Source organism: Mugil cephalus, chromosome 6, assembly GCF_022458985.1.
Source record: "Mugil cephalus isolate CIBA_MC_2020 chromosome 6, CIBA_Mcephalus_1.1, whole genome shotgun sequence".
In the NCBI taxonomy this organism is placed as follows: domain Eukaryota; kingdom Metazoa; phylum Chordata; class Actinopteri; order Mugiliformes; family Mugilidae; genus Mugil; species Mugil cephalus.
The window spans coordinates 5,153,492-5,175,152 of record NC_061775.1 but is presented as its reverse complement, the minus strand read 5'-3'; the positions used below and the strand labels follow the sequence as shown (position 1 = coordinate 5,175,152).

The window sequence follows — 21,661 nt, the reverse complement described above, 5'->3', positions numbered from 1 at the left end:
CTTTAACCGCTAGAGGGCAGCAGATACCCGTGGAGGGCAAGTCCGAAAATAAGTTCTTAAAATTGAGATAATCCTGTTTGTGTTGAGTTTTTGTAAGTGTTTTTCATCCTGGTAACATTATATCACGAAAGGAACACGTTGCAGGCCTACGTGTGCTTATCAGCTTAGTTCTAGGCATGTGAAATGTGTAAGTAAACGACTTGGCGCAGGCTCCTCTCACTCGTCTTACCCCGCAGAGAATGAAAGGAGGTAGCTGTAAAAGTGAATGAAGCGCAGATCGTCTCTTGGCTCGCTACTGTTAAGGAGCTGAAAAACAGCTAGCGGCTTGAGATCACCAGGAACTTTCGGGAATAACGAGAGCTGCACGGATTTTCTACCCAAACGAATCATTTCTGCGCGCTGCGGTGGGAGGACACTTCCAAATTGTAATGCTGAAATATGAGAGAACGGAACCGGGGCGGGTGAAAGCGGCACATGGGAGAGGACTGACCGTGTACTCCAGGATCTAAAAGAAGAAGAAGAAGAAGAAAATACACGATCTACTTGGATTTGGAGAGGAGAGATGATAAGTTGACGTTTGGTCCCGGACGAAGTTCTTGCACACCTATCGCTCCGGCAAACCTCAATGGAGACAGATAGACCGAGAGAGCTGTAGATAAACGAGACTGTTGCATTTCATTGAATTTTTCAGCAACAGCGTGTACCTCATTCAGAGAGAGGGAGAGCTGATATCCTGGAATATCTCGACTACTGACGCCAAAATGTTGCGGTTGTCTCTGACAGCTTTGATTCTTTCCTGGACTTTGTTAATGTGCAGCGTGAGCAGAAGTTGTGCACAAGAAAGGCAGTAAGTAGTCAAGGTTGCATGGAGTGTCTTTGAGGCGCTCAGGTATTTCTGATGCTCTAACTGCTTGGTTAAACATAGAAATGAACTGACCACATGGTTTTTGGGCTTATAAAACGACTGTTTTCACAACAGCTGTGCTTTTCATTAAACTACTGCAATTTATATGTAATAATTAATCCAGAAACAATGTGTACTTACATTATAATCAGTTTTTTTTCTGTGTATATGTGCTGATTTAAGTCATTCTACAGAATGACATTATTATTACCTTGCCATTTATTCGCTGTCAGACCTTTCATTCACTTGAGAGAAGTCACACACAGCACTACTTGGAGACAAAGCCTGCACTTCTGATTTTGTTTTGATAGTGTGCTGTGATAGCCTCTTGGATTATTCCATACCCAGGCACACTGATGCCATCCATCAGCTGCTGGCGGGGTTCACTGTGACCTAGGCAGCTAAGAGCAGAGGCTTGTAAGCAATTCTTCCAGGAGGGAAGAGGAAGCTGTGCAGCTCAGTGTGCACAATAATCACCTGATTTACTGTCAAGCGCAATCTTGATTTATATGAAAAATAAGAGCGTGAGTATTAATCCGGGCCTGCTGGTTGTGAAGTTTGAGCGAAAGTCTGAGAATATAAACCCATGTGACCGTCTGTTAAAGGCTTCACCTACAAAGGAGAGCGCAAATCCTTCTCAGGCACCGAACGGCTCACAGAGGACAAAAGTTGGGCAAAAACAATGAGAGCTTGAGTACACGCTGCCATGTGACTGAAATGAGCGTGGTCTCCACCACCTGATCCAGGCTCATCCAAGAAGCTGGTTAAACTCACTGTAGATCAAACGCGCCGAGTCAATTTCCTCGTATTATCTTCTCTCTCCTGAAGCCTTGTTTTGCAGGGGATTTTCTCATGACTTTCTCTCTCGGGAACTGCAGTTGCCTCCAGCTGTAATGCTGCAGTGCTGTAATGCCAACCACCTGATCCGACTCTCATGCATGCAATTGGGTTTGTGCTCAGGGCTTTGCTCACTCCGAATTTGTGTGATCTTCAGGGCGAGCTGGCCCGTTTGGCAGGACTGCATTGGTCGGAGAAGGAGATATTTAGACTTACATCAGTCACTGATGACTGACTTAGCACTTTAATTCGTCACAGGCCCATCAAACTCATCCTCTTATGATGGCTGCATTATCTGACTGCTCCCTGCACCTCTAAACTCATTTCGTTACGCCATGCTAACAAGACCACCTATTATCCTCCCATTGTTACATGAGACATACAGCCCCTCAGTGCCAGATGGCATATTCTTACATTCAAATAAAACCTAAATTGGTCCTTTTTCCCCCTCACTTTGTTAAGAAGCATCAAAGAACGACCTTTGCTCCGTGACCTCAGTGACAGGCTCCTTCCCTCAATTAAATGTCAGAGTGACTGTGTGGAATCTCAGTCGTTATTTTTTCAAAACAGACGCCAAGGTTCTGTCAGAGGTGCCAGACCACCCAAAAGAAAACACTCAAGTGAAGGAAGCTCATTGGCCGACAGGTACCGTGTCCCTGGTAACCGTCGCAATTAAACCTGACCTGGCTGCACAAATCCACGTGGAATGTCACTGTTTGTATGTATGCATGTGGATGTGGAATCCAGTCAGGCGGAAAGTGGGTACCATCATTTCCACTCTCCCTCAAAACCAGGGAAGGAAAGTCATATTTGTGCTGGTTGGCCCTAAGTCTCAAGCGTTGATAGAATTCATATGCATCACACGTTTACCTCCTTTCTCTTCTTGTCACTTTTCTCCATTAGACCCCTGACCTGTCTTTTGTCTCCTGCCACCACCTCCCTGTGTTTCTCCTCCTCCTCTGCGTGCTTGTGCCTCCTCTCCTCCCCTCTCACCTCGCCACCCCTTCTCTCATCTACCTGTTTTCCCTCCCCTTCTCCGCCTTGCTCTCCTGCTCTCCTCTCAGGGGCTACTTGGTCGCCGCGCCCTCAGTGTTTCGAGCGGGCGTCGAGGAGAGCGTGAGCGTGACCATCTTCAGCCCGAAAGCAGACACCCGTGTCCAGGTGCAGCTGTCGGTGAAGGGACAGACAGTTGCCCACAGCCACGGCTCGGTGCTCGGTGAGAACAAATTCTTGAGCTAGGGTTACGCTGGCACAATGTATTACTTTTGGAGAGAAAACCTGCACCGTCAGGTTGAGCCAAGAGGTATCCTCCTTTGCGCGATTTGTTCAAAGGAGGCTGAGATCACACAGGTTCACAGCGCTGGTAAACACACACACAGCCTGATTGGCCGTGGCCGCGTGCTATGCTGTTCATTGACATTATCTCTGATTAGAGGCATCGGTTCAGCCCGGCCCACCAGCCACTTGGTGTATACAGTGTGTGATTTGTTTGACAGCACCATTAATAGATGGTGCTAGCTCTGCATAGAGTGGCATGGAGACAGGTTGCAGCTGGATTTCCTGTTAACTCAGGGTGAAAACCTTCAGGCAAACTCTCATACTCGCTGCACGTTAGGAGTATTAGACTGATCATTAATCAGCTGTGAATGCACTGGGGCTGTGAAAACAGATCTCACTTTAAACGTCTCTCTTCTGTTTCAGACAAAGGCACCATCAAATTAAAGGTGAGTCGAAGTCAGCGTGCAGCTTATTTCGCATTTATTTTCCCGGCATGCAGCTCTCCGGGCGCGTTTAAAATGCACTGCGCTGTTTAGCGGTGACAGCTGCACAGTAGTGAGAGCCCCTTGTCCGTTGTGTGCACATTCCTCAGGCAACATGCAAATCAACACTAACATTATTTGTAATGCAACATCTGTCTCCGCTCATTCATTGGGAATAAGGTAACAGCCTCAACGTAATATGCAACAGCTGTTGACGTGCATGTACGGTCCACCGCCCCCGAAGGCTGGAATAGATCAATCTAGTATGCACGACTCGATTCTTCGCCTCTCTCTCCCTCCCTGTAACCTCCACCCTCATTCTCTTGAAATACTGTCATGTGCAGCGCGCCGCGCTATAGACTGGCATCTCCCTCTGCTCCTTCAGTGTGCTTCTGTTATTTCTGTAGCCGTCGATCCCCTGCATTAAATCAAGGTGAAGAATTTGAAACATGAAGCAGCCTTGGGTAAACATTTCAATCCTAATTTTCTTTTTTCAACCCCGATTGACATTGCGTGTAATGTGTGTGCGTGCCACCAGGTCCCATCGGGGCTAAGAGGCCAGGCCCATCTGAAGGTCTGGGGGAACCGTCACCTCACAGAAGGGGGTTACATTTTCCACAACTACACCACCGTCACAGTGGAGAGCAAGGGCACCGCCGTCTTCATCCAGACTGACAAGCCCATCTACAAACCCAAACATAAAGGTTCCCTCATAGTGCACCTGGTAGTTAATCAGTTAATCACACAGAAATGCAGAGAATAGAGGCACATTTCTAGTGTTGACAGTCAGTCAGTAAATACGTTAGGGTCAGTCCTGGGCTTAAGTTGGAGAACTGATATAGGAATAACTGCTGTGATTATGTGGTCCTGGTAGATGTTAAGGGGTTTTCTGAAAAGTTTAACATTTAAAACCATTGAATGAATTCAGACGGTTCACACATAAGAGGTTTTCATGATAAACAGATGCATGTCTGCTCTATTTTCTTTACAACATTCTTTCTATTTTGTCTTTAGTGCTCATCAACGTTTACACAGTCACCCCCGACATGAGGCCAGTGAATGAAAAGGTAATTTTAAATTCATGTTGCATCTCCAACACCTGCACACTACAAACCAGTCCTGGCAAATGGTAAATAATCAACAGTCATTTTTGGTGAAAGTAAATTGGACCGATGGTGAAAATTGATTACAGAATTATTTCCATGTCATTTCACAGTGCTTGAAATAATATTAATACATCACATGAATATACTGTGAACATGAACATACCGTTCCACTTTTCACCCGTCCAGTGAAGAGGAGAAACCTAGTCTTCCCTGTGGGCAAAGAAATGTACAGTCACCTATTTGCAGAAGCCATTTTTCTTGGAATGTTAGCAATGGCTGCAAATATACTGCGCAGACAGACGGTTTATTGATGTTTGCAGCTATAAAGTTGTGTTGCAGGTAAAGGGCAGTGCACGCTTTCACAGATAGATGATTTTTAGGGTAGGAAATGAGTGGGCCATAACACTGAAACGATGCATGCTCTTCGCTTTTTTATCTAATTCATACCATCTTGTGTTCTCTCTCTCTTGTGTTCTCTCTCTTCTTTTTCAGATAGAGGCGTATGTTTTGGTGAGTGGAGGCTGGTGGGACCACCCAGGGCTGGCACAGCCGCGTTCGGGAGGGGACGGTGGCAATTTTAGTTCCCAGCCTGGTTGGAGATTACAGAGCAGAAGTCAGGGCAGCTCACCTAGATAACAGGGTGCTTTCTGGAACAGTGCAAGGATAAACAACATGAAAGAAGCCTCTTCTCTTCTCTTCTCTTCTCTTCTCTTCTCTTCTCTTCTCTTCTCTTCTCTTCTCTTCTCTTCTCTTCTCTTCTCTTCTCTTCTCTTCTCTTCTCTTCTCTTCTCTTCTCATGAGACATTTGCAGGGCAAATAACAGGCTGCTACTTCACAAGAAGCTCAGAGAAGCTTATACGTGAATGGGGCTAGATCTCTGGGTCAAGTCCAGTTTAAGAACAGTCCGACCCAATTCAGCAGTTACTGTGCAGTAACGACATGCATTTAATCACTTATTTAACTGCTCATATTTCCAATGTGAAAAGATTTGTGCTTGCATTATCCTAATTTGATCTTTCAGGACCCAAGAGGATCCAGGATGGTCCAGTGGAAAGGGCTTAAATCCATCTGCTGTGGTAAATCTATTTACACTATTATTGTGTGGGTTGAAAATTCACACATGAAAAGAGTTCTTGCATTGTGGACGTAAAACTCACACAGTTTGTTAATTTCAGTCACATTTGGGGTGCACTGTATATGGTTAACCAGTACCAAGCACGCACTGAATGAGTTAACTGTATTTTTCTTTCCCATAGGGGTAGTGAACATGAGTTTCCCTCTGTCTGACCAGCCTGTATTTGGAGAATGGTTTATCTTTGTGGAGGTGCAGGGCCACACCTATAACAAGTCGTTTGAAGTGCAGAAATATGGTGAGGACACAGACACACAGATTCCAGGATGTTCTTGGTCCAACAGTTGATAACATTGTTTGCAGAGAGAGTGCTCTGTTTTTGACATAATAAACTTTACGGCCCTCTCATTTGTGGTTCTGTCCTTTACATTCCTAGAAGCGCTGATGTTCCATGTTTATTGTAAGCGTTTCAATTAAAGGTGGAGTGAGCCATTTCTCAGAAGGGCGACTGATATTTGAACTCAGCAGCCGTGCAAACACGCCCCTCCCTTCAGTTCCCTGTCAGGAGCCCCGACACCGAATTGATAGATGTGCATTTCCAAGTCAACCCAGCAAGTAGTGCTGGGCAATGATTTGTGCAAGCTGTTGCTGCTGCTGCAGCGCTAACACACAGATTGGACGATGTGTCTTATGAGCAGCACATGAGATCCAGACGATCATATTAACCCACTCACTCTCCTGCTAGGTGGTCAGAATAGAGTTGTGTGGATCAGTTCGATACACTTTTCCAGAGCAAACACAGAATGTGAATACAACACATCCAGTACAGACTGCTGATTGACCCGTATGAGGATATTCACTCAAGGTGACACAGAGCATATTGGATTGGAATGCCTTACTCCACCTTTAATTCTGAAAGACATCTTCCCTCGAAGGAGAGGGGCTAAAGTATCATATGTTTTTAGAGGACACTATAGTACAATGGACGTAATTGTCAAATAACATGGCGGAAAGTCAGCGATACTGAGCAACAAAGATGTTCTGTTGCCTCTCTCACAGTGATGCCCAAGTTCGAGTTGGTGGTTGATCCACCGCGCTACATACGCGATCTCAGCTCATGCGAGCAGGCCACTGTCAGAGCCAGGTGAGTCTTAACATTCTAAGAGAAAAACGATCATTGCTCAGCTTTATTACGTTCATCACGTCCTCTCACATTCATCTAAGCTGCAACGTAAAAGTTATGAAAGGAGCGTGTTTGGAATAAAAACAAATACATGTTAAGCTTTGACATGTTTATGTTGTACAGGTATACCTTTGGGAAACCAGTGATGGGGAAGTTGACTGTGAACATGACAGTGAATGGAGTCGGCTACTACCGTCATGAGATGGGCCATCCTGTCATCAAAACTATGGAGGTCAGTTTATTTAATCCTGTCGAACTAATGCTATGTATTAAATGTGAACATATAAGAAATATTTAAAGTGACGTGGAAGCCTTCTTATTGTTATTGTTATACCACATACATTGTTGGTGAGAATTGTGTGATTCCTCTGTATGTGATTGCATCTCTTCTGTTTTCAGATTAAAGGCTCTGCAAATTTCAGTCTGTGTGTGAAGGACATGATGCCTTTGGATGTTGCGGATCACTTCAGGGGGACAATTAGCATTTGGGCATCGGTGACCAGCGTAGACGGAAGCAGGCAAACCACATTTGATGATTCCACGCCGGTCCATAAACAGCTCATTGACATCAAGTACTCCAAAGACACGCGCAAACAGTTCAAGCCTGGTCTGCCTTACAAAGGGAAGGTGAGGCTAAAGAGAACATACTCAGCTTTAATGTTCACCAGATAAATCAAACCATCCTTGATTCACATCAGCCCTTTTGACTGTTAATGTGGTTTCTCTCTGTCTTTGTCACCCCTGCCTTGTAGATTGAGGTCACCTATCCGGATGGGAGCCCAGCTGATGGGGTGAGGGTGCGTGTCAAGGCGGAGCTGACCCCCAAGGACAATGTGTACACCAGTGAACTGATCTCAAAGGACGGCCAGGCTACCTTCGAGATCCCCTCAATCCCTACTGCTGCCCAGTATGTCTGGCTTGAGGTCAGTGGCAGCCGTAAATAATGTAAAACAAACAGAACGATATGAGAGAGTCATTTTAAATCTAATAAGTTATGTTGTTTTATTTTCTTGCCATAGACCAAAGTGACATCTATTGACGGCAAGACAGTGGGAGACCAGTACTTGCCCAGCTACCTGTCAATCAGTAGTTGGTACTCTCCTAGTAGGTGTCACATCCAGATCCAGAGCCCCAGCACCCCGCTCAAGGTGAGCTTTGCCCTTTCTACATCTAAATCTGAGATAAAGCATTGAATCTTTTAAAAATAAAAACATCTCAGTGTTACAGTGTCACAGACGCATATTTGAATTGACGTGTGTGTGTGTGTGTGTGTATAGGTTGGCCAAGAGGCAGAGGTGGCTCTTAAATCCACATGTCCCTGTAACTTCACTCTGCACTATGAGGTGGCATCCAGGGGGAACATCGTCCTATCGGGCCAGCAGTCAGCCAACCTGACAGCCTCACACAGAGGGAAACGGGCTACAGTCACCTTTGACAAGAACATCCACACCACCCACCAGCCTCCCTCTGCTTCTGGTAGTACATGGATCCATTTCTTGTTGTTCTAGCTCTAACTATGCATCCATGCGTTGGATTTTAAGAAAATTTTTTTTTGCGTTAGGAGCACTTGACCAGCACTTCCCTGTGAATGAGTTTGACCAATAGTGGTCTGCTCAGGATAATCAGAAATACTGTCACACTCCAGTCACCTTCCTTTGCGTTCTCTTTGCCAGATGCCGCCGGCTCGTCCTCCCAGGCCGAGATGGACAGCTGTGTGTCTTATCTACGCTTCCCTGTAAGTCACAGCATGGCACCCCTCAGCCGTCTGCTCGTCTACTATGTGAGGGAAAACGGCGAAGGCGTCACAGACAGCCTGCAAATCCCTGTCCAGCCCGAGTTTGAGAACAAGGTATCGGAACCACATTAATTATTGTCATTCAATCATTTAATTATTTCAGAGAACAGCATTGAAAGATATTGAGATTTGATTTTAGACCTTGTTAGTGTAGAATATATAAAGTGTGAACTTGATGGATATACTGAAAATATGGTTTCTGTCAACATAAGTCTTTATTAAAACCTGGAGGCGAAGTTGCACTCTGTGTATACATTTTGGAGCTGGGCCTAAGTATCCATGCACCAGCCATTAGGCCGCAGTGTAATGTCTGTAAACAAACAGCTGTGTTGGCCTGGGAGAGCTCCCCAGTTCCTGCCTGCATTAGGTGGAGTTAACTCCCTGAAGTATTTACAGCTCTCTGGTATGCCCTTACAACACTGTGCGTGCGTGTGTGTGTCGGAGGAGGGGGTTGTGAGGGCAGGATGAGACAGCGGCCGTGCAGGCCGCAGGCAGATAAGTGGGGTCATGACAGGAGAGGATGACAGGTTACAGAATGGTGAAAGGAGGGCAGCGGAACCGATTAACAGGGTTAATTTGTGACTGTGTGCTGGTGAAAAATTGTTTTGATGTGTGAAAGTTTATGGCTGACTCTCACCATCCCTCCCCCTTTCAAAGGCTGTAGTTTTCCACTGCGTGTCATGTTGTTTTGCACCACTTCTTCATACTTCAAACTATTTCACTGATGTTTTTCCAAATGACACACAAATTGCTGCTGAAGATCTCTCAAGAAACACTGCCAACTAGTGATTTATTAATTGATAGTTAAACTGACAGTTTAGTTGAATTTATATGTCATTTATACAATTTGCATTTGGTTCTAGGTTTTTAAATGTGTTTCTCAATTTTGTAACTGGAGTGCTATTTATTTTTTTTAAAAAAAGGCCATTTCAAACATCCTCTGAGCAACCATATTGGACATCAATGATTCTCAGTTATCCATGTCATGGTGTATTCAGAAAAAAAGCTAAAACAAATGCAAATGCAGCTGGACTGGTCTGAGAGTCAATGAATGTGTTTTACCATTTATCCAAATAGCTTCATTAGTCCTAACTGACTGCTGGGAGTTTAGGTTTTTATATCTGGGCGTGGCGTCCACCTAAAACCCACCTGCTATTCGAGGAATGGTAGTGTCCCATCTTTTCTCACAATTAGTGGTTCCGTAATGACTTACTACTGGTGAAAACCTCCAGACTCCAGGTGTGAATGGCGGTCTCTGTTTGGATCAAGATGTTAAGATTGTGTTGCTGATAAGTCAGGCCTTAATCTATGCGGCCTGTTTAGAGAGGGGTTGAATGTGCAACTGTGTGATTTAGAGAAACTGTGGTCCATAGAAAAGTGCTGTTTCATTTTCACATGAGCATTGCACTTTATGTCGGTTGGATTGCAGGTATCAGTTTCTCTGTCAACTAACGAGTCCATGCCAGGGGACCCAGTTACTCTGAATGTTCGGGGTGAGAGAGGCTCCTGTGTTTGTGTGGCCACTGTGGATAAGAGCCTGTACCTGTTAAAGCCTGACTTCCAGCTGAGCTCTGACAAGGTCAGTCATGTATACTAAATCATTGTGATTTTTAAATTACTTGACTTTCAATAAAAAATTTAAAAAAAAAAGTAACAGTAGCTACCGAGATTTTATTTAAGTAGGTATCTGTGACTCCAACTACTGCATTGATGTCTTTACATGAATGGGTTTTCACTGTGCAGGTGTTTAAGGATCTGTCAGATTTTGACGTCTCGGACGCCTTCGGCATTCCTAAAGATGATGGACACTTCTGGTGGCCTGGGCTGTCGTCAAGGAGACGGAGGCGTTCCTCTGTGTTTCCGTGGCACTGGGACATCACTAAGGATGCACGCTTCGCATTCACAGTGAGAACACACATTAGTTACAGAGCCCACAGTGATGTTACACAGATGAAATATTGATTTGTGTTTATTTCTTCGTGTTTATTACAGGAAACAGGGCTAGTTGTAATGACAGATATGGTGAGTTTGAACCACCGACAGAGCGGAGGCATGTACACAGACGAGGCCGTTCCTGCTTTTCAGCCGCACAGCTCCACCTTAGTGGCTGCCATGCACTCCCGTCCCACAACAAGGTAACGCATCTGCTGCAGAGACCGTCTTTGGGAATCAGCTAACCTCTCTGAACTCTGACATGCCTAAAAAGAACGGTCCTGCTCCAACTATGTGAAGCTATTATAAAAGCTCTGAAATGTGAATTGCAAAATATCAACTATTTGTCATTAATACTTAACTGGGGTTGAACTGGGTGGGATGTCATTCTTAAGTGGTGGCTGTTTCACAGATACATCTCATGACCTTTGTCAGAAAATGGAATGAAATGGAAGAAAAAGAAAGTTGTTATTACTGAGGAAAATTTACTGTGATCATTTACAGGACCACACACAGCAACATGGGCATGAACCTAACTCAAAACAATGAATCTGAAAGCAAGCCCATAAGAGAGCAATGATTACTTCAAGATCCCAAAAATTATGTTCTAGTTATACACTTCTGAGCACTTGTCATCCTTGGGTTGAATAAGGTCTCCGGAGTGAGTAATAGACAAGCAGAGAAAAACATGACAATAGAAATTACATTCTCGGGTTCGTCCATATATTAGGCCTGCATTCCTCTGTTCCTGAAACACATGATGTGACTTAGAGAATATCAGCGTGGAATGTTCAGTGATACATTTTCCAATTATGGTGTTGTTTTATTAGAGCAGCTGAAGCTTTTTACTGATGTCAGTTTGTGTTTTGGTTGCAGAGCAGAGAAGCGGAGGCGCACATTTTTCCCAGAGACCTGGGTGTGGCACTGCCTCAACGTCAGGTATTTAAATTGCTGTATAAATATTTCTTGTGTGTCTGTGCGAAAGCTGCATGCCTGTGGCTACATATATCAGGTGCACCAGATTGTCTTTCCTTTCATGTGGTTTAGTCACTTTCTAAAGTGCTTAAGAGAGCAGAGAACAGAGTTTAGAGTGGACAAGAGGAGCAAATTCACAAAAACAGTGAAAGGGATCCTGCAGAGAGAAGCAATGGAGCATTCGTATGGTGAGAAAAGGTGTGACGAGGCAAATGGAAGAAGACAGGTGGAAGAAAAATGGTATTGGGATTTTAACAAGAGAGAAGTGAAAGGAAAAGAGTAAAGATGAGAGAGTGGTGGGAGAACTTCAAGAGAGGAAAGGTGTGAGGCAGCGCCGTGTGTGAGAAGGCCGATGTTCCATCATGTACCAGCATCCGGCATTTCCCCCTCTGGGTGTGAAAGTGCCTCATTTAATCTTGGAACACGCTGTTACTTTCTCAAGAGCTCCTTGGCCAATACAAATGAAATGCCCATAGATTTCCATATGCCAGATTCCTTTGGATGGGACTTCAGCGCTCCATAATTTCCCATGAAGCTCTGCAAAGCTCTGATTTTCCTTAAAAGTCTATTAAAAATGGATTTTGGGCAACTTTGATCAAAAGGAAGGGCGTAAGTGCAGTTTTTCATGTTTATTATGGCCTGAGACAGTTTGCCAAGACCAACATTAAGTATGTCCTGCCAATAATGACTTCAGCCCATTTTATTCAGAGAAATCTGACTGTCCCTCACACTTATCCACTTTAAAGTGCTGCAGTTTTATTGGTGCAGGTGTTGGTGTTGACACAGGTGCTGCATAAAATTAATCTACAGTTTTCTTGTTAGTTCCTTTTCTATTTCACCGCCAAACACAGTCTGAAACTTAGATTGTGCCTTGATGTGTCACTGACAGCTCTGAAACTGGTGAAGCTGAGCTGCAGCTGGATGTGCCGGATTCAATCACCACATGGGTGGCGGAGGCTGTTGGCCTGTCTGAAGAGAAGGGGCTGGGTTTGGCGAAGAGAGCGGAGCTTCGTACCTTCAAGCACTTCTTTGTGGACTTTACGCTGCCCTACAGCTTAATCAGAGGGGAGCAGACCAAAGTTCCCCTCACTGTCTACAACTACCTGCCTACCTGTACTGAGGTAAGGTGATGAATGAGAGGGCAGGCGGACAGAGTCAGACATGGTGCTTGACAACAGCACATTATTGAAGATGATGTATGCATTAGTTTAGTTTAGTGGAGCTTATAAGCCCTACTATTGCTTTTGTAATTTTAGCCCAAACTACCAATTTTATAGCCTCAAGAAGTTTCACAATAAAATTAAAGTCAGTGCTTATGTACGATTCCGATCTGGATCTGGGCTTTTGAAAACTCTCTGTGTAGCTTCAGTGTGAGAAGCAGCCGAATCACTGCAACAGCTCTACAGTACAGAGAATATGTTCATTATGCTTTTCATAAGGTCCTCATTTCCTCTGTTTGCTTGTCACACAAGATAGTGTGTCAGTGTAACCCACATCCAACCAAAGAGTTTGGCGAACACATCACAGAAAGATGGACCACAGACAGTTAACGCACGATTAAGTACAAGATTTATGTACACTGTAAATCATTTCAGAAAGCCCAAAGCAGGCTAATCACTCAAGAAAAACAACCCGCAAATTTCACTTTTATAGAAGAGAGACATTCAGTTGATAATTCTTTCTAAGCCTCCAGTTAGTAGCAGGAAATCAATTAGATTATGAATAAAGAGGGGCTAACACTTGCAAACAAACAGCAGACATCCCCAAAACAAATAATTTCATTTTCATAGTGAAGCTTTTACATTCTGAACAACTTACGACATTCAACGGGCCTGGACTTCAAAAAAAAAAAAAAAAACTTTCAAAAATATATAGGTTATTCAATGCAGCATCTTTTTCATCACAGCTTTTCCCAACAAAAAAACACATCAATCTTCAGTCTGAAGAGCCTTGAAAGCTACAAAGTAAATAGTGTAGCCAGCTGTAGTTTGAAGTTAGCATGTTGGTAGACAATTCTTGGTGTTTTTGTTGGGAAAATTTGAGCAAAGGCTGTTGTGACACCTAAAGCACACTCACGCTGATTGGTCTGCACCTCTGAGAGTCAGCCACAAGCACATGGTTCACAGGCTACAGACCAGGTCCCTGCAACACACGGCCATTTATGATATCCTTAGTGATGCGCTAACGCAGGCAAACCACTGTGGTGTTCACCAGCAGAACTGATGTGATGTCAAACCAATGTGATAAACGGGTCCAGGGTTCTCATGAAATAACTGTGAGTACGTAGACCCATGGCTACGAACAGACTCAAAATCAAAAAAAAAAAAAAAGTGAAGTTTTAATGTGAAGATATGAGATTAGCCCAGAAATATGTACTCTCTTTGAAGAGCCCTCCAAGATCCGTCCTGGCCTTAAACGGGTCCGTCCTGCGCTCCACGCAGATGACATCATGATGTTTGCTGATGAGCCTGTTAAATGGCCTGTGCGTGTGCTGGCCTGATGTCATGTTAGGTGAATATGCAAACCAGAATAGCCCTTCCTTTGATGTCCACCCCAGCAACATGTGATTCCTATATTTTCTGCTCAGTTATTTATGACTTGTGGCATGCGGATAAAGGCCAGTTAACAGATCCCTCTGCATTGCTGAGCCCTGTGAAAATTGGACAATGAGTGGAACTTAATCCTTTGGGGAGCCTGAGAAGCATGAGTCAGTCGGCATGGAAAATTCACAATGCGATTTAAGAATTCTCCCTCGCTTTTAGAGCTTTGAGGAAACACGCTATATGAGGGAGGGGCGTGCCTAGTAGATATGATATCATCATGGACTGTCAGAGGAGATCAATTGTCTCTGATGTTCCTCTCCTGTTCTCTCCTCTCTGCTTTTACAGGTTCATGTAAAAGTGTCAGTTCCAAAGGGGGTCAAGTTTGTGGGCCATCCTGGAAAGCACCACCTTACCAGAAAGAAGTGTGTTGCTCCTGGAGAGGCTACCCCTACATCCATTGTGCTGTCTTTCACTGAACTAGGATCTGTTAACATCACAGGTACCCACAGAGCACAATAACATGAGCATGTTCTCATTCATTTATCGGGTCTTCTTTGTGAAGTATAAGTTCTTGGAAATAAGGATGATAGTAAAATCTTCTTCCTTAATGTTGCGTAAGTTGTAGTCATTGGTTCATCTTAACAACCTTTGCGGAAACATTTTTCTGCAGCCATATGTGTTTTTTATGGTCGACTTATAAAAAATAAAACAAGCAGTTGAATTCCCGTTAAATATATGGAACTGACTACACAATGCCATGAAGCTCCTTGAAATTCTTGTCAAACACTCAGAAAGAAGGAAGCACGTCAGCATTTGTTGCATTTGTTGTGAGAAGGATTCAGGGTTTGGATGCTTACGTAAACAACACTGATTAGATTATGCTGAATCATGGAAATAGTGTTCTTTGAATTCCTAAGTGGTGTGGTGCTTAAAAACAACAGCAGCTTTTCACAGGGATGTCGGTCCTCTCTGCATGGTGCCTCCCAAAAAGGCCAGCTCAGAAGAGCTCTGCTGGCCACGGAGCTGAGCTGTGTGTGATCTGGTCACCCACCCACGTTACAAATAGTCCCCTCCAGAGCGCATGTGAAAACAAAGCGGACCAGCAATGGGGGAGTAACCAGAGCTGTGCTGTGACACTCAGTGGCATGTTGATGAGTTTGCAGGTCACTGGCGGTCAATGGGCCCCCCATGGCCCCACTCCTAGTCCCCTGGCCCCTTGTGTTTCCTTCTCACTACACACACACAAAGAGACGCCATTGGCACAGGGCCACATTTCCAATGTGCTCCCCAGCAAGAGAACTGGGAGTCCTTTTACAAACATGTTTGTCCTGTGTAATATATGCTTGTGTCCACAAACAACATAGATATCCACTTCTCCAGGAATAAGTGATTTTTGACTTCATTTTTCCATGTATTCCTCTAATCCCTTAATTTGCCAATATTACTATGATACATATAGAGAGTGACTCAATACGTCAACAGGATGAGCCTTGATGTATTCACTGGTAAAGGTAAAAACAATATATCCCTCATTAGTTAAGTTCTTTAATCTGAAGCTACACCAACCAGAATAGTCTTGAACTCCCTTCGGCCAATGCTCCCAATCTCCACATTTATGTTTTAATACATGCTAAATACACCAGTTTCTTCTGGCTGGCGTTGGGTGACTCTAATACCCTGACCCCGATACGCTCAAGTTGTGTTATGCCCTAACTGAAAGAATGAAAGCTAATTCAGTTATGTGCTACCTTGACAGCTCGTGCCATTGCCTACAGTGAACCAAGCTGTTGTTCAGATGGATTCTCGACAGCCAAGATGGGGAATGATGTGGAGGAAAGAAGGATCCCTACTGGTCTGGACTACGTCCGCAGGACCGTCTTGGTCGAGGTAAGAGAGCTAAGTTATTCATCACTGCCATCTCACAGAGCAAGCTGTCTTTGTATATTTGTATATATATATGACATTATAAATGAGTTTTTACCTTGCTGTTTACCTTTCCCCTCTTACATTGGTTGTAGCCAGAAGGCCTTCCCAGAGAGTACACCTACAGCGTCTTCTTCTGCCCCAATGGTTAGTTACGGTATTAATTTCTTTTATCATACTGCACAATTAAAAATGTTCAGAAGCCTAAATGGATATCATAGTTATACAAATGTTTGATTTCTGCTTTACGACTACACCTGCGCATGTTGTGTGTACAAAACCCAAGTATATTATGTGTTTCCATTGTCAGAGAGGATCCACATTTCTACCCCTAACAAATATGAGTATCAGTACGTGAAAAAGCCAGCCCGGATGAGCCAGTTCCAGGTGTCAGTGAAGACCCACAACGATGCCCATTTTGCCCTTTCTGCAAGTCCCCATGACACTGCAGAGATGCTAGAGATCATTCTCGGGGGTAGGCAGAACACGCGTTCCTGGATTTCCCTTGGCAAAATGGGTGACCCCCTTGTCAGCGTCCCTACCCCAGGGATCCTGTCATGGGATGAGTTCCGCAGCTTCTGGATCAGTTGGAAAGGAGGCGTGGTGCAGGTGAGAAGATAAAGGAATTAAATATAGCACTGAAATGTTCTGCTCGTGAGTACATGCTCCAGGACAATGAGAACTGAGAGGAACACTCTGAGCAGGCCATGGGGTTTGTGTGTTAGGAGAACTGGCGCCACTTTTACTGGTGTGCCCTCCTGTGACTGGGGAAACTCTGTGATCCATGGCCTGGTGCTCGCATTGGCAGTCAGTGGCTGGCACACTGCTCCCTGCTCCCCACCTCCCATCCCCCAACCCAGCATTAGCCTCGCATCATTCACCAAGGGCAGTAATTAAAAGCTTGCATATTACAGCCTGGAGTGATTCATTTATTTTCTTGGGGAATTTTGGCGTTTTGGGGTGGTTGAACTACAGGGCTTGGAATTGCATGGTCCTTGGTTTAATATGATTACAAAATTATACTACCAGGAAGTGTATTCTACATGAGTCTGTATGAATGTTTTTTTGTGGGCACTGTGAGCAATCAAACTGGCATCACCAACGCTTGTGGACCAGAGAACTGTACCAGCTCCTTTCTCTGGTTGATTCATTGCTTGTTAATGTTTTCTTGTTCTCCATCACCAAATAATGAACTAATGCAAGCAAAAACAACATAACTGAACCTTCTTTATTTCCAATAAATTGTGCAAAAGCGTCTGGCTTTACCTTGTCCACATTATGTTTTCCAGGTGGGACATGGTTTGCATCCATCCAATGAATCAGTGATTCTCCAGTGGGCAGGCCAATTCTCAGGACAGGTTTGATTCTTTATGGCATTTATGTTCAAGGATCTATCAAAGAGTTAAAGAAAAATATATTCAGTACATGTATTTTATCCACCCAGGTGCGACACATAGGTTTCTCAACAGGCTGGGGCTCAGTTGGGGAGTTCAAGATCTGGAGGAAGGAAGATTCTGATGACAACCACAACGAGGCCTTCACACTGGGGGTCCCGCACAACATGGTGCCTGGATCAGAAAGGGCCACTGCATTTATGATTGGTATCCTGATTTATGATTGAATACATTGCTGTTTATTTCCTCCAAGTCAAGTCACCATCACCAACGAATGTGTGTTGGTGTGTATCAGGGGATGTCATGGGGCCAACTCTTAACAACCTGGACAAACTGTTGAGGCTGCCCTTTGGGTGTGGTGAACAGAACATGATCCACTTTGCTCCCAACGTCTTTGTTCTGAAGTACCTGCAGAAGACCAGGCAGCTTAGCCCTGAAGTTGAGAATGAAGCTACGGACTACCTGCTTCAAGGTAAAGAAGCTGGCACCATCATTGGTTTTGTTTAATTCCCTGTTTGACAAAGAGGACCTCCACTCTAAGCCTTTTTCTTCTTTCTGTCCCTTTCTTACTCTCGTTTTCCTGTGTGTGTCCATGTCCTGGTAGATTTGAGTTGGAGATGGAATTAGATTTGTTAAGGACTGAGTTACAGTAAAGCATTTACACATCTATACAAACTGGTATTTTTGAATGTTTTCTTTCCAACAAACCTGAATGAGCAATCTGATATTTGACACTACTGTAAAATGAGGATCACCTTCAGATCCATCTCTTTTTCTCTAGTGTACAATGTTTCTCAACAAGTCCATTCCCTTCTGGCCCAGAAGTGCTTAAAATTGTTTCCTGCTGAAATTAAGGAATGTTTTCCAATTGTTAGCAAATTGTGTACTGTTGTTGGGTTTTCTGGAAACCACTGGAGAGTGCAGTTTACCCCGGACAATGGGTTCTGTTTGTGGAACTAAAAAATTCATTGACAGAGGAGCCTTGGGTTGACTGGTACTAAATTCTTTGGATCATAGACTGGAACATGAAGCTGGATGTTGTTTCTCAGAGTTACCCAGACCAGAGTTTTCTCTGCTTCCTCGATTTCATCACACACTTTTACAAAGGTCTACTGTTATGAAGGCAAACCTGACTTTTAGTAAGTCTCACTAGACTTTTGTAGCGCACTGTACCAGATGGATGTAATAGAGCTGTGTACAAACCTTGAACAGGCAGCAAAGATATTCTTGACAGTGTAGTTGACCTTAAGCTGGCAAAAGGAAAAGGGAAAACAGAAAAAACATGGATCGCATTAGGAATTCTACTACCAGGTTTTATAAAGTACCATTATTTACATGGTCATGAATTGGCCTGTTCTGGATTCGCCTACTTTGATCGCCCGGGGGTAGCATCTGAACATCTTTGCACAGTTTGTTCTGTTATAATTACATACCCACAACGACAGGTGCAAAAATCTTCATTGTGTAAGAACAACAACAAGGACATATCCAAGCGCACTTGGTATTTTCATTCATATATTTAGACGCAGCTCGCTATGCACAAAAGAGCTGGACGCAGTCCAACAAATGAAAGGTCAATAACAGGATTTACAGGGCAGGAGAATCCTACACATTCAAATGTTGTTTTTGCAGCAGCTGTAAAATGTGTCACCAAAACTTTATTATGGTTTTATTTGCATCATCTTCAAGTAATCAGGGTGTTCAGCTGGTGTTCTTATCATTTCTATATAATTTGGGTAATTTCTCACCAAGTATTCTGCCTTAAAGTCCTGTCCTACACCTTATTTTTATCCAGGCTACCAGAGGCAACTGACTTACAAACGGCAGGATGGATCCTACAGTGCCTTCGGAGAAAGGGATTCCTCTGGCAGTATGTGGTAAGTCATTGTAGGTGTTGAAGTTTACACAACTCATACCATCCATGCTATGCTTAGCAGTATCCACATTCTTCAGGTTTAACTGGAACATGGGTTTCTGGCCAGAGCAGTGAAGTTGTTATTAAAATCTCAGTACACTGTGCTCAAATGAATCTATTCCTGTTGGTGTGTTTAAATCTCTGGTGAGTTTTTTTCTCTGGGTGTTTATTTCTTGTTTACACTCCATGGGGGCAGGCATTCAGACAGAACCATCGTAATATTTATAAAACTGAAATCATTTCCCTCAATGGGGGAACTCCACTGCTTGTATATTGAGGCCCACGCACAATGTGCATACCTCTGGTCGATTTATGAGCTCAAGTGGGTATTATGATATTTAATAGAGCTAACACTGTGAAACAGCAGGTTACATAAACGAGGGACAATCATAAACAAACTGCATAATTGGATCCCCGAGGTAGGCAAAGTTGTCAAGATTTATTTGCAGTTAATCTGAGTTCATATCCGTGCCACTCAGTGGACCCATGCTGCTTTGGCCCCATAGGCAACCTCTTAATGCCACTGTTGGAGACAGTGTTCTAAGTTGTCTGGAGCTACTTCACCAAAAGGCTCCTTACCTTTTTTTCTGGCATGGCCTAAAATACAGAAATGATGCATTCCTCCTAATGACTCGCTACCCGGGTGTAATTGGTAACATTAAACCTCTACTGAAAGCTTGAACTCTTCCCCTGATGACTGTGAGAGGATATGAGGATGTAACAAGCAGCGATTTGGAGTTTTTCTTGGCGCCCGCAGCAACAAGTGTGGGTTGTGGGCACAAGACAGATGGTGAACCTTCAGTAAACCTGCATCAGACACTTTATGAATCCATCAACAACACTTTTGCATCCAGAACAAGCCCAGCTTTTGTTTTAGTTCCTGAGTTCACGAGTAGAGCAGTGCTTTTACTGCCTGCTTAAAAGCAGCTGCAATACAGTGTTAATGTATCCCAGTGTGTAAAAATGTATCAGAGTGGAAATTGACAGGATCTAATGAAAAGATTGAGCATAATGACCTGGGCTTGTAGTAATGGGTCGGCGTGCAGTGGCAGTCATCTCTGATGCCAAAGCTGTAAACACTACACAGACTGGGCTGAAAGTTCATTGAGTTAATGTTATTCAGAAGCAGGTAGAAAATGGCCAGAAATTACAGGGTGTTTGCAGCCCCCAGCTACTTTTGAATAAGAATTACCTGCTATTTTGAGAACTTGAGCATATCATAGATTGTATATAAAGATGGATGCAGCAAGTGAAGTTCTTACCCATCTGTTTGAATTGGAGCCTAATCAAAGTGTTGAGAGTTGCTTTGCGGTAACCAGTTGAAGCCAGGACCTTCCAAGAGTCTAGGAAGTGGGCCTGATAAATAGACACTTGGAACCTGACCTGAGCATAAAGCTAAAGCATATACCATCGCTATGTTAACCAGCAGGGAAGGTGAATTGTACACTCCACTTCATTCTAAAATCACGTATCACGTATAATGGAGCCTGGCCCACTTCCCCCGCCCATAAAATTTCTGCAGACAAATTTTTGCGAGGTTCCTCCATTAGGACCAGATTATTCAGAAATATCCAGGGGCATAATAACAATGTGGGTGGGCTTTAAGAGGAAGTGGACAGACGAGTAACAGCAATAAAGTCACACACATCATCTGAGAGGAGTGCAATTGGTCTGCACCAAAATGGCTCTGATTGTTTTGCATTTTCTCTGCATCGGTTGAAACACCCCCCATAATGGAGTCCAAATGTCACATCGCTATGCCTGGCTACTGATGAAGTCCATTAAGAGTTGAAACCGTTAAGAAGATCAACACACATTTCCCTTCTGACCAAACTGGATATCGCAAATTCCTTGACAGTCTGTTATTCGAATTAACTGAAGAACAAGCCAAAACTATCTGCGGACAATCTATTGCCTATTTCACAGAGAAATGACATGATAAAGAGTCATTACATCACAACAGAATCAAAACCGCATGTGTGTGACTCCAGCTAACTGGTGAGTGACCTTCCTGGCCTGCCCCATCAAAAGCAGTCATGTCCGAGAAGTGAGTCACGGCACCAAACATAGCTCTCTCTGGAACCCAATACCTGCTTAATTATTTACTAAAGGACAGGCCGGACACTGATCACAAGGAGTGAATTTAGCTAATGTCTGTTGTTACCATAGATGTTTTGGAGCTCTCTACGGGGTGTCCTCACTGGCTCTTGCGTACATGCATGTATTTATTGTTGTTTTTTTCCATTGGCCGCATTAGTTTCCTATCTCCTGGTCTGTAATGTACCCTTCATCCAGACTCAAAGCGTTTCATCTTTTTATCAT

General features: G+C 43.9%; 1 protein-coding gene across 1 annotated transcript in view; it reads left to right on the top strand.

The window, feature by feature from the left end:
- Positions 1 to 158: 158 nt before the first annotated feature.
- Positions 159 to 21,661, top strand: part of cpamd8 (C3 and PZP like alpha-2-macroglobulin domain containing 8) — a 39,095-nt gene continuing 17,592 nt past the window's right edge. Inside the window, exons 1-28 of the mRNA XM_047587443.1 lie at positions 159 to 847; positions 2,806 to 2,957; positions 3,443 to 3,465; positions 4,040 to 4,205; positions 4,516 to 4,568; positions 5,100 to 5,117; positions 5,629 to 5,683; positions 5,864 to 5,977; positions 6,739 to 6,823; positions 6,986 to 7,094; positions 7,262 to 7,489; positions 7,615 to 7,785; positions 7,882 to 8,010; positions 8,140 to 8,338; positions 8,536 to 8,711; positions 10,087 to 10,236; positions 10,401 to 10,562; positions 10,650 to 10,792; positions 11,466 to 11,528; positions 12,454 to 12,685; positions 14,453 to 14,606; positions 15,864 to 15,994; positions 16,126 to 16,177; positions 16,341 to 16,639; positions 17,320 to 17,388; positions 17,475 to 17,631; positions 17,720 to 17,896; positions 19,220 to 19,301. Coding sequence (XP_047443399.1) covers positions 762 to 847; positions 2,806 to 2,957; positions 3,443 to 3,465; positions 4,040 to 4,205; positions 4,516 to 4,568; positions 5,100 to 5,117; positions 5,629 to 5,683; positions 5,864 to 5,977; positions 6,739 to 6,823; positions 6,986 to 7,094; positions 7,262 to 7,489; positions 7,615 to 7,785; positions 7,882 to 8,010; positions 8,140 to 8,338; positions 8,536 to 8,711; positions 10,087 to 10,236; positions 10,401 to 10,562; positions 10,650 to 10,792; positions 11,466 to 11,528; positions 12,454 to 12,685; positions 14,453 to 14,606; positions 15,864 to 15,994; positions 16,126 to 16,177; positions 16,341 to 16,639; positions 17,320 to 17,388; positions 17,475 to 17,631; positions 17,720 to 17,896; positions 19,220 to 19,301 — 3,635 coding nt within the window. The 5' untranslated portion in view covers positions 159 to 761. The remainder of the gene's footprint in view (positions 848 to 2,805; positions 2,958 to 3,442; positions 3,466 to 4,039; positions 4,206 to 4,515; positions 4,569 to 5,099; positions 5,118 to 5,628; positions 5,684 to 5,863; positions 5,978 to 6,738; positions 6,824 to 6,985; positions 7,095 to 7,261; positions 7,490 to 7,614; positions 7,786 to 7,881; positions 8,011 to 8,139; positions 8,339 to 8,535; positions 8,712 to 10,086; positions 10,237 to 10,400; positions 10,563 to 10,649; positions 10,793 to 11,465; positions 11,529 to 12,453; positions 12,686 to 14,452; positions 14,607 to 15,863; positions 15,995 to 16,125; positions 16,178 to 16,340; positions 16,640 to 17,319; positions 17,389 to 17,474; positions 17,632 to 17,719; positions 17,897 to 19,219; positions 19,302 to 21,661) is intronic.